The sequence below is a fragment of the Orycteropus afer genome, unplaced genomic scaffold (assembly GCF_000298275.1).
Source record: "Orycteropus afer afer isolate SDZICR_OR568_19922 unplaced genomic scaffold, OryAfe1.0 scaffold00192, whole genome shotgun sequence".
Lineage (NCBI taxonomy): Eukaryota > Metazoa > Chordata > Mammalia > Tubulidentata > Orycteropodidae > Orycteropus > Orycteropus afer.
This window is the reverse complement of record NW_006921779.1, coordinates 2888509-2900627: the sequence shown is the minus strand read 5'-3', so window position 1 is coordinate 2900627 and position 12119 is coordinate 2888509. Positions and strand designations below refer to the sequence as shown.

The following is a 12119-nucleotide window of genomic DNA, read 5'->3' as shown; positions in this document are numbered from 1 at the left end:
GGAAGCACCTTGGCAGTGGTGCTAGCAGACATCCCAGTTTAGGGATCACTGACAAGGGCTGCTAAGATGGCCACCAAACAAATCCATCCTAAATGCTATCCAACTTGACAGCAGTGAGGTTTTTTGAGGGGTGTGTGGGTACTATAAAGGCAACTAACTGCCTCCTAAATCAATGTGTCCCTCCATGTTAGCACAATTGTTTTTTGGTTGGTAATACACTTAATTAAAGTCATTACCTCAGCCTTGTTTAGAGCCAAGCAATTTTAATTTATAACCAAAGGATTTACAAATATCACAAGCATGGCAGGCAGGGACCCCATGGCATTTTCTAAACCACCCCAATGTAGGGAACCTAAGCAACCCCTCTGGCCTTGAGTATCTTCAGTATGCCTGGCCAACTTACAGAAAAAATCAGGAGGCCCCTAATCAATGATTAAACTTTACAGAGAAAATGTTTAAGGCAAGCAGCCTGTTTCCAAGTGACATTATATGTACACTTGGGTATGTGCCTATACATAGGTATATTTTCAAATAATACATCTTTTTAACAGCACTACAACTGTATCTCTAGCAAATGCCAACTATGGGAGTCAGAATACATGAAAGTTCTCTGTTTCCCTAAAAGTTAAGGAAATTGCAGGCATCATGTCTCCTCCTCCCCAAAAAGACAAACTGACAAAGCATACAGAATGCTTCAGGTTTCCATTGCTGTTTTTTTTTTTTTTAAAGAACAATCTAAATATAAGAAACTATTTCTCTAAAAACTCTGACATTAAGTTCTGCCACTAAAGACATCTAAACAATCACAGAGTCAAAAAAGAAAAAAAAAATTTTTTTTGAGAACAAGAGTAGTGAAAGCCTTTATGCAACTGACAAGGCAGACTTGTTTCAACAATGGACTGCCATCAATATTGTATTCTACCAGTATTATCACAAATGGAACATATTTTTTTTCTAACAAATATAGAGGCATAAGTAAAGGATTGTCTATGACTAATTAAGAGTCAAAGGGAAGATGAAGCCCTAAACTTATCCCTTAGACCAGTTCACAGCATAGGATTTAAACCCTATACAGTGCCTCTCAACTTGGCTTCATACCAGAATCCCAGGGAATCTTTGGAAGAAAAAGCCCAAGAACTAGGCTATACCTCAGCCAGTCTCCTGGGAGGGATCTGGGCATCAGGGTTTTTGTAAGTTTCTCAGGAGATTCCAAAGTGTAGCCACAGTAAATCACCACTGCTGTAGAGGCACGTAACAATTACCACCAGGTTCCTGGGCCTAATCAACCCCATCAGGAACAAGGGTCTGTGGGGTGTTTCTTTCTGCTCAAGAAATCTATACAGATCAGCTTTCGGTACAATCTTGACCCTTTCCATATGCCTTACTGATTTTAAGAGCAATACTTAAATCAGGCAAATACCAGCAAAGAGAAAAGATGGAAAAAGAAATTTCCATAAGGCATGACATGAATAAATAAAATAAATGGAAAAACCATCTCAGGTTTAAAAGTAAAGTAGGAGAAGTCAAAGCCTGTGATATTTTATTTATACAAAAGAATAAAAATATCTATTTTAAAAGGATTGCTTTAAACTCACGTTTTTCAGCTATTCCTATTCCTTGAACACAAAACTGCTTTCAACTTAGAAAGATTTAAGATAGGTATTATTAAATAAACACTCTTTACCATCTCCCTGCAAAAAGACAAGATAGTCAAGTTCCCCTTTTTATTTATGGTAAACCGAATTATTTTCAGTTAAGAATATTGGCAACTTCACAAAACAGATTATTAGCTATGTCAGTAGGAAGGTATGAGCTGTACAATGGCATTACAAAAAGTCCCAAAAGAAAATCAGATGGTAAAAACAAGAGAAAAATAATAAAACACAAAGAAAATGTCAGATATTTACAGCTTCCATCTGAAATGCAACCTGTGTTCTACTTTCCACATAAAGCTGGCAAACACTCCTGGCGGGTAACATGGACGACGTCGATGCCAACCACTCTGGGGGGGGCATTCATTCCAAGAGGGGAGAAATGCACGGTTAGCAAGTAACCTGCTGGGGTTATAACCATGTCTTGGTCTTCCTGCAGTTCTGTTACTGAAAATGACACCAAGTAAATGATCCGATGTGGTCTTCCAGAAACGACTTTTTTGGTCACCACATTTCAGAACAAACTACTCAGCGTGGCAGGCACCGGGTCAGGGAAAGCAGATGTAGATGGCCACGTACTCAGGTAAGAGATGTTTATCTTTGTGAGGTCGGACAAGGGAAGCAGGGCTCTATAACCTGGAAGCTTCTGTACTAGTGAGTCTTCTAATAGTCCTAAAGAGAGAAAAACAAAAGTCCCAACTTACTCTCAGCAGAATATTGGTTTGAATCTAAGGAGAAAAAAAATCTTATAAACAATGCTGCTAGGAGATTGTTCTGTAGCTAAAGATTCTATTTCACAGGTAATGTACCATACTTCTCATCTGAAAATGGCCTGTCTTCTGACTTCACAAAGAGAATGAAACATCAATTCTGCCCCTTATTAGACCACCTGAGCTCATCAGTCAAAAAAGGCTAGTGTTCACAATTTATGGTTTAATCCAAGGGAAATTTTCTTCAGTAAAAGTGTTAACCTCTTCTTCTCTCCAAAATAGAAAAAGCAAACACCTGAAAGTTAAAAAAAAGTCTATCCAGACAGACCTTCCAGACTTTAAAACTAGCGAGTTGTGACCCCAGATTAGGAACACTCAGCCTCTGAAGACTGGAACGTATTTTTATAACCATCTACAAAATTGCCAACCTTCTGAAATGGCCTGGCTGATACTTACAGCTCGTGGTTTTTTGTTTAACTTCAGATCAATCCTGTGATAGGAAAGATAAAAGATATTTGCATTTTAATTTCCAGAAAAAAAGGCCCAAGAGTCAGCTACTGCATAGGACACAAGCTATAACAAAGACTATTTGGTTAAGTATAGTCCACACTCTTCATCAGACTATGCCATATTTAGTTGTTTACCCAGATGTTATTAAGCAAATATCAGTTTAAAAATAAGAGCAGACATTCTTGCCTCAAAGCAAACTGAGATGACTCAGAAAGAAATATACAGCAGTTATGAAAGCCAGGTAATTTTTAAAAAATTATTCCAAAATTACATGTTAAAGAGATTGGATTAAGAGGGCATGCTCTACATTAATGTGTTAGCTCTATAACTATATCACCAATAATTATCGAGACATGTGGTGATTACGATCAGGAAAGAGACTAGGAGTTTGTGTTTCTGGACAAGAAACACAAAAGAAATTAAATGAATTTCAATTTTTAGATCTTTCCAAAATGTCAAAATCTTAAACTATTAATCTCCTTATGAAGCAAAGCCAGAAAATCAATTTAAATATGAATTAAAGTAAAGGTTGTCTATTTAAAAAGAAATCAAAATGCATAAAAGTGAAGTTTACTTAATTTTGCTTAAGTTATTAAATAAAATGTTACCTCCATCACGTTTTTCTGTTTTTAAAAAAAACTTCCCAGCCTAACCTAATATACATACCTACAATTAAACAGATAAACTATGGGTTAGAAAGGTCTCAAAAAGGCATATTGGTGTCTACACACTAAACAACACAGCACAAATACTAATTCAAATCAAACTTACTCAAAGTCATAATCAAACATGCCAGACGGGCTGAGGGGCAGCATTTGAAAGGAAGAAAGCAATAGAAATTAATATACTAATTGAATAAATTAGTTGATTAGCCACCCTAGCAAGATTTGTAGAAACAAAATCAGCTTTAAGAATCTTAAGCCATAAAGTTTCAAATATCAAAGCACCAAAGGTTCTATGGGAGACCCCCCACCCCCAATGGAGTTCATATCAGAAGAATAGACTATGAAAGGAAAAATTATTGCATCAGAAACTATGATACCTGGAGTCCTTTTATTAGCTGCCAGATTCAGAGTTAGAACTTTCAAAATATTAAATTGTAATGAAAAAAATATAATTAGGGCCTTAGAAGAAACACAGAAAGAAGGGTTTAGTCATACAATGAAAGGTGCTTTGAAGACAGTACTAACAGCTCAGTATTATATACTTTCACTAAAATTAAAGATGACAACATTCTAGACTTAGGAAAAAAGAAAACATTTTACAACATTTTATTCAAGTTATTGTTCTCAAGGTGTCCAGCCAAGGAACATGGTGCTCCTCCTTTTCTATAGCACTCAATCTAGAATGAATAAACCTGTCTTGTTCCAGAAACTGAAGAGCTATATTATTCTGGCCCCTGAACTGGTGATGGCAGATCACTGTTTAGGTCAGGACTACAATTAAAGTACACTCAAGTCTGCAGAGCCTCTATGAAAACAAAGGCAAATGGACATTTACAAGCACCCTTAAAACTCAGGGATTTGTATGGAGGCAGTACAGAGGAGGAGGTCATTTTGTGCCATGGCTGCTAACCGCCAGCAGTCTGGCAGACCTCCAAAGCAAACACTAACCCAGAGCATGACACCAGCTCTGTGGCTGGTTCTGATGCCTTCCAGCCTATAGACAGGTGGTAAAACAAAATGCAAATAGCTTCATTTTCCTTCCAGTCAATGTTTGCATATGTGCAGCAGGGAGGAAAGCTTAATCTCAATATCCCTATATAAGTTTCACTTACCTAAGATATTCAGGAAAGAGTATACAATAAACTTAAAGCAAGAATTAGCAAGTATCTTCCTTTCAGTCTAACTTAATTTTGTTCACTAAAGCAAAATAGATCGTACCTAATCAAAATTTCACAAACTCACTGGAAGAATTCTGGGGTTTGGTGTAGTAGTAAAAACCTACAAGAGCAGCTGTAAGTTATTATTTCAACTTTTTTCTTTAAAGACACTGCAACTTAATTATTGTTCAGATTATCATGTAAAATATAAGAATTCAGAACACTGTTCACTTAGGAATACTAAAAATTATTTGTTAATTTTCACATTCTTGAAGAGGGCAAATTCAATTTATTTCCTTTTGCTAAAATACCGTAGGAGCTCTGGTAGCGTAGTGCCTAAGGCACTTGACTGCTAACCAGAAGGCTGGCGGTTCAAACCCTCCGGCTACTCCTCGGAAGGACAATGGGGCAATGTACTTCTGTAGTGGTTCTGTCTCGGAAACCCAAGGAGGGGTCGCTATGAATCGGTGCAATTCGGCACATAACAACAACAACAACAAAATACCATATCTATTTCCACTTTGCTTTGTTCATTACTATATAGTGCCTAAGGCGCTCTGGTAGCACAATGCCTAAGGCATTTGACTGCTAACCAGAAAGCTGGTGGTTCAAACCCACCAGCTGCTGTGCAGAAAGAAGACTGGGCAATCTACTTCCATAAAGGTTTACCACCTAGGAAACCCACTGGGGGTTGCTATGAGTCGGAAGCAACCTGATGGCAGTGGGTTTGGGTTTTTCTGGTTTTATACAGAGCCTGGCATATAGTGGGTAATCAAACATTTGTTGCAATAATCTACTACTGACTTTATCTGACTACATGGGTGTGGCACATCGGAGGAGAAACAAGTACTGTGCTAGGTACAAACTTACAAACATGTACAGACAAAGTGCTCTACCCCCACCCATGATCTGTCAGCCCCACTAAGCCATGAGTCAGGGGCAAAGGGTTCGGACCAGACACAACACTAGACTAATGTCCAAGACCCTTAAATGGACCCTAGTGGCCCCTGGAACCTGGATTCCCTGGAAACAAGGCCACACGTGCCAAAGGCAAGGGAGCAGCCAGCCAGATACTAAACCAAGGGATAGACCAAAGGACAGCTATATACACCAGGATCCTGCTTTCCAAAGAGAAAACATCATTTTGAGAGCAATAATTAACGCCAAGGACCTTTATAAATCCTCGTATTTTTCTGGAAGGAGTTATCTTCTAAGACCAAGAGAGGAAAGAATATTAATAAGTATTTTCCTATGTAATTTTACTAAAAGTCTGTAAGAAGAGAATTAAGTTTAAGGCCTAATGTCCTTTTTTGGTCATCAGCTGATCACTTCACTCATGAAAATGACGTATTACCTGAAATGAACAATAGCTATTTAGACTCTGTAATATCAGTAAAGGAAACAAAAGTTCCAGAAACTTTCAAAGTTTTTTCCTCTACTCTAAACCTACTGCTGTCAAATTGATTTTGCTTGACACTCTGAATGAGCAAAAAGAATCATGCCTTAAAAATGAAAGTGGAATAAACTTAATGAAAGCAATACAGAGTATGATATTTAATTATCTTGACTTGAAAAATAAAATTTGAATTAAAAAATTAATTTAAGACTATGGCTCTATACTACTATTTGTGATAAATTAGTACCAGTCCTATTACAATAGTCAAACAACCTATAGCCATATAAAGAAAAAAATAGACCATTTTTGCTATTTCTCATTATGGTTAGAAGATTAGCATGGTAACTCTGATTTACAGGAAAATGTTAAACAGCAGCAATCCTTATTCACAATTTGGAGGTAATATTGCTTCTGCAGTCTAAAAAACAACACAGCCATCAATGAGAAAAACTCTTAAAAGAATAAAACCTCAATCAGTTGATGTCAAAGAAGTTAAAACAAGATAGGGTAATTATACATTATCCCCACATGCCACATCCACAAAGTAACAACTGTCATACCCTGGGTGTGTGAAGGAATACCCTGTGTAAAGCAACTCAACCCAGAAGCAAACTGGAGCACACACCCCACCCATTTCTTGCATGCCCCCTTTCACCTCCTCCACATGCATTATTTCCAAAAGGAGTGAACAAAAGCCAGTCTATGGGTACCTGGTTTCCATGCCTCCCAGAAAGTCTGAGGCCAGGCAAGATTCTTTACTCTAAAAACTACGCATAACCCTCTCTTGCTAAGTACATCTGCATAATTTCCAATCATCTCAGTTAACAGGTCCCAGCATTATCACACAAACCGCAAGCAAAGTGAACGCTAAAATTGTCTCTGGGAGATACTTGACCTCTCTGTGAACTTATGTCATTCCTATCTCATTATACACTGCAAAAAAACATGGTGGACGGTGGACAATGTTATCTAGGAAACACAAAAAACCTAGTGGTATTAATACTAAAAGTATTTCATAGGCTTTATGTTGTTCCTCCAGGATCTGAAGTCAGCATGTTGCAGAAACACATAAAATCAAAGAAATCACAAGCGATCAGAAAAAAAAAAAAAAACCTTGTATTTAAAAAGGCAAAAAAGCTTTCACCCAAATCAAATTAAAAAAAAAAAAAAAGCAAACAACACATAAGAGAGCAGTTTTCTCCATCCAGAAGGAAATGAGAGGAGGCAGGGTTCAGAATTAAGAGCAAAGTAACTTTATTCCACTTTGCAGCTTTCCTACATGTTCTAGTGACATTTTTCAAATACTATCACACAGATTCCATTTCTATTTCCCCTTTTTCTCATCTAAAAGGATCCCAAATTTGCCATATTAAACTAAGTTTTGTTGTTGTTGTTATGTGCCATTAAGTCGGACCCAACTCACAGCGACCCCTCCTTGGGTTTTTGAGGCAGTATCTCTATGAAAGTAGATTGCCCCATCCTTCCTTCCGCGGAGTGGCCAGAGGGTTTGAACTGCCATCCTTCTGGTCAGCAGTCAAATGCCTTAGTTACTATGCTACCAGAGCTCCTAAACTAAGTTTTAAGGGAGTAAAATTCTCCTACACTGTAAGAGTGAGAAGGGTGACCTGGAGTCCACCTTCAAGTTTACTCTAATGCCCATCAACTCTTTCCCTTACAGAGAAAAATCAGCCCATTTCTTTTAGACCAAAGGAACTCCTTCCCATCATCAAGAGAAAGATTTTGCAATAATCATGAGGAATTTTACTCTAGGAAAGTCAGTTTACAGAAATGGTCAGGGGCGCGCTGGGAGTGGGTAGCAGTGCCACCTACCTGTGCCGGTTTTTATTCTTTCGTTTTTTATGGCTGCTGTGATGACTCCCTGAGGAAGTGGAAGAAGCAGCCTTCTGAGGTTTCACTCCCTGCACAGATCCATCTAGATCCTCAGGATCCTCCTGGCTGGGCTCATTTTCCTGATTATGGAAATCTGGAGAAGTATCACTTTCTGTCCCACTTCCTGGCTCCCCTGGAGGAAATAAACACAAATGCCTAAAGGAATCATCAGCAATCCTCAGCAGATTTGCTCATCAGTCAGGAAAGAGTTTTTGAGCACTATTGTTAGGTGCCATGGAGCTGGTTCTGACTCACAGTGACCCCACGGGACACAGTAGAACTGCCCAATAGGGCTTCCTAGGATGTAATTTTTATGGGAGCAGATAGCCAGGTCTTTCTCCCATGGAGGCACTGGGTTCAAACCACCAAACTTTCCATTAACAGTCACTTAACCTTTGAGCCTCTACAGCTCCTTTGAGTATGTAGAAAAAGACTATTTTCTATCCTCAAAGACCAAACATTCTAATTGACAAGAAAAAATCAAATCATCAAAGTTCCCAGTGTTCCTAGAAAACATGTCATCTGAAATAGGCTAATCAGAGGCAACAAATCTAAGGACAGCTGGGAGATGGCAACATACAACCAGGATAACCTCATTGAATCAAGATTATTTAAACACAAAAAACCTAGTGGTATTAATACTAAAAGTATTACTAAAACATCAGACAGATTTCCAGGAGGTGAGAGGAGGGAACTGTCTGTAACTGGACCTGATTCCTTCCCTAAACCATACAAAAAGCCCATCTTTCTATCAAGAAAAAAGGGCTCAAGAGGGAGAAGAACTCCATTCCCTGAATTGCTCTGAGAAGTCTTAAAAATGTTTTTAACCACAGTGATCAACTTTCAGCCAAACAACAGGCCTATAAAGTAGGCAGTAATACCTATGAGAAACACACTCCTCAGAACAACCACATGAGACCAAAAGGGCAGCATATGCCCAAAAACAAAGCTAGAAGGCAGCAAGGGACAGGAAAGGGTGAATGGAAAGGGGAAAGCCAGAGAGAAGTGGGCAAAGTGTTGTTACACTGAGGGGATTAGAACCAAGGTCATAAAATAAAACGTTTATCAATTGTTGAATGGAAAACTAATTTGCTTTGTAAACTTTCACCCAAACTACAATAAAAAGTAAAATTTATATATACATACATTAATTTTTAAAGAAGTAACAATACTCATCAGCAGGCACACAGTCCCAATTTTAAAACATCTCTTAGCTATATTATATAAATTAAAGCAAGGTCAACAACAACTTGTATAAACATGTATTTTTAAAAATATAATTACATATGGTTTAGTAAATGCATACTTTTTTTTTCCTGAAAACAATTTCCTGAAATCCTTAAGAGACAAGGATGAGGGAAGACTATCATTTTACTGAACCAGTGAAGATTACTAAATAAACATTAAACTCACTGCCTTGAATCACAGCGACCCCTCCTTGGGTTGTTTCTGAGGCAATGTTACTATGGAAGTAGACTGCCCAATCTTCCTTCTGAGGGGTGGCTGGTGGGTTTGTCAGCCTTCTGGTTAGCAGTCAAGTGCCTTAGGCACTACACCGCCAGAGCTCCTGAATAAACATTACCTGTTTCTAAAAATTGACAAAAAAGGGTTATGTGGGTAACGGGACCAGACTTCTTTCTTTGTATGTTAGTATCAGAACTGCTGGGAAGAAAGCACATGGAGAAGAGAAATAAAGAAAAGACTTCACAAAAAAAAGCATAAGATAAGAACAGAGCCAGATCTCTCAAGTCATGAAACCTATTTTTGTGCATTTCAAAAAAAGTAACAGAAGGGGGAGCTTTAGGACTATGAAGCAGAAAAAATATACCATACAATCTTGCCTTTCTAAAGTTAAGAAAAACTGATTTCATATGAAATTAGCAAAAGCTTTCCAAAATTCACTACAAAGCTACAATAATCAAGACTGTGTGGTACTAGCATAAGGACAGACATACAGATCAATGGAATAAATCTATTCCAGAACATGAGGTTCAGAAATAATACACTATGGTCAAGTTGTTTTCAACAAGAGCATCAAGATGACTCAACGCAGAAAGAAGAGTCTGGAAGGCCACATGCAAAAAGTGAAGTGGAGCCCTACCTTCATCATACATAAAAATTACCTCAAAATGGACCATCTAACTTAAAATAGTAAAACTCTTAAAACCAATTGGACTGAGAAACTGTTTCTTAGATACAAGAGAAAATGACAAAAAAAATAAAAAATAAATTGGAAAGAAACAAAATATAACACTTTTTTTTGTGTTGCACATGACACCACCAAGAAAGTGAAGACAACTCACAGAATGGGAGAAAATATCTTCAAATCATGTATTATTCAGAATATATAAATAATTCTTACAACTCAATAATAAAAAGACAAAACAAAAAAAATTTTTTTTAAATAGGCAAATGATTTGAATAGGCATTTCTCCAAAGAAGATATACAAGTGGCCAATGAACAAAGAAAATGATGCTCAAAATTATTAGTCATTGTTGGGTACCTTTAAGTTGATTCTGACTTACAGCAACCGTACAGGACAGAGCAGAACTGCCCCATAGGGTCTCCTAGGCTGAAATCTTTATAAAAAGAGATTGCCAGGTCTCTTCTACTACAGAGCCACTGGTGGAGTCAAAACCTGACCTTTTGGTTAGCAGCCAAGTACTTAACCATTGCATCACTAGGGCTACTTCACTGTTGTTGTTATATGCTGTCGAGTCAGCCCTGACTCACAGCAACCCCTCCTTGGGTTTCTGAGGCAGTATCACTACAGAAGTAAATAGCCCAACCTTCCTTCTGAGGAGTGGCTGGTGGGTTTGAACCGCCAGCCTTCTGGTTAGCAGTCAAGTGCCTTAGGCACCATGCCACCAGAGCTCCTAGGGCTACTTCACTAGAGAAACGCAAATCAAACCTACAATACCACGTTGGGAGCTCTGGTAGCGTAGTGCCTAAGGCATTTGACTGCTAACCAGAAGGCTGGTGGTTCAAACCCACCAGCCACTCCTCAGAAAAAAGATGGGGCAATCTACTTCCATAGTGATACTGCCTCGGAAACCCAAGGAGGGGTCGCTATGAGTCAGGTCCGACTCGACGGCACATAACAACAACAACAACATACCACGTTACATTCACTATGATGGCTATATTTAAAAAGATAAGCAATCATGAGTGTTGGTGAAGAAAGGAGAAACAGAACACTCATACACGGTATGGTCACTTTGGAAAACAGTTTGACAGTTCCTCAAAACTGTAAATAGAGTTATCATTTGACCCTGCCATTCCATTCCCAAGTATATGTACAAGAGAAATAAAACATCGAGCCACATAAAAATTTGTATATGAACGTTCACAGCAGAGGCGCTCTGGTGGCACAATGGTTAAAGCATGTGGCTGTGAACCAAAAGGTCAGCAGTTTGAACCCATAAGCTGCTATGTGGGAGAAAGATGAGGCAGTCTGCTTCTGGATTTATAGCCTTGGAAACCCTATGGGGAAGTTCAATTCTGTCCTAAAGGGTCACTATGACTTGGAATTGACTCGATGACAGTGGGTTTGGTTTGGGTTCAGTTCATAATGTTGTTGTTGTTGTTATGTGCCGTCGAGTCAGCCTTGACTCATAGCGACCCCTCCTTGGGTTTCCGAGGCAGTATCACTACGGAAGTAGGATTGCCCAACCTTATAGCATTATTTATAACAGTCAAAAAGTGAAACAAAATAAGTGTTTTTTGGGGAAGGGTATAATAATAGTGTTAAGAGTCAGTCTATCATTTACTAAACTGTACACATAAACATGTTGAATTGGCCAATGTATTACACAGCTACGCTTCACTTATCAACTATCTCATTATCCAACATTCTGCATTTATGACAACTTTGAAACAATTCAAGGAGCTCTGGCGGCATTGTGGTTAAAGCTTTGAGCTGATAATCAAAAGGCTAGTGGTTTGAACCCACTAGCTGTTTGCAGTGTAGTAAATTACTTTGTGTGGTTTTTCTACCCATAAGTCTTTGTAAACTCCAAGGTGGGATTTGCTATGAGCAACTGAGGAGCTCCTGATTGCTGAAGGTGTCCATCCGGAGTATTTCTGTTGGGAGTGGCACAAAACAATGTTCTGGGAGGTGCCCACTCTCTCTCAGGTG

At 38.5% G+C, this 12119-nt stretch overlaps 1 protein-coding gene across 1 annotated transcript in view; it reads right to left on the bottom strand.

Moving 5' to 3' along the window:
• Positions 1-2315: 2315 nt before the first annotated feature.
• Positions 2316-12119, bottom strand: part of MEAF6 (MYST/Esa1 associated factor 6) — a 36456-nt gene continuing 26652 nt past the window's right edge. Inside the window, exons 5-8 of the mRNA XM_007947626.2 lie at positions 7921-8113; positions 3644-3673; positions 2819-2852; positions 2316-2324 (exon numbers count right to left, since the gene is read on the bottom strand). Of these exons, the coding sequence (XP_007945817.1) occupies positions 2316-2324; positions 2819-2852; positions 3644-3673; positions 7921-8113 (266 nt within the window). The remainder of the gene's footprint in view (positions 2325-2818; positions 2853-3643; positions 3674-7920; positions 8114-12119) is intronic.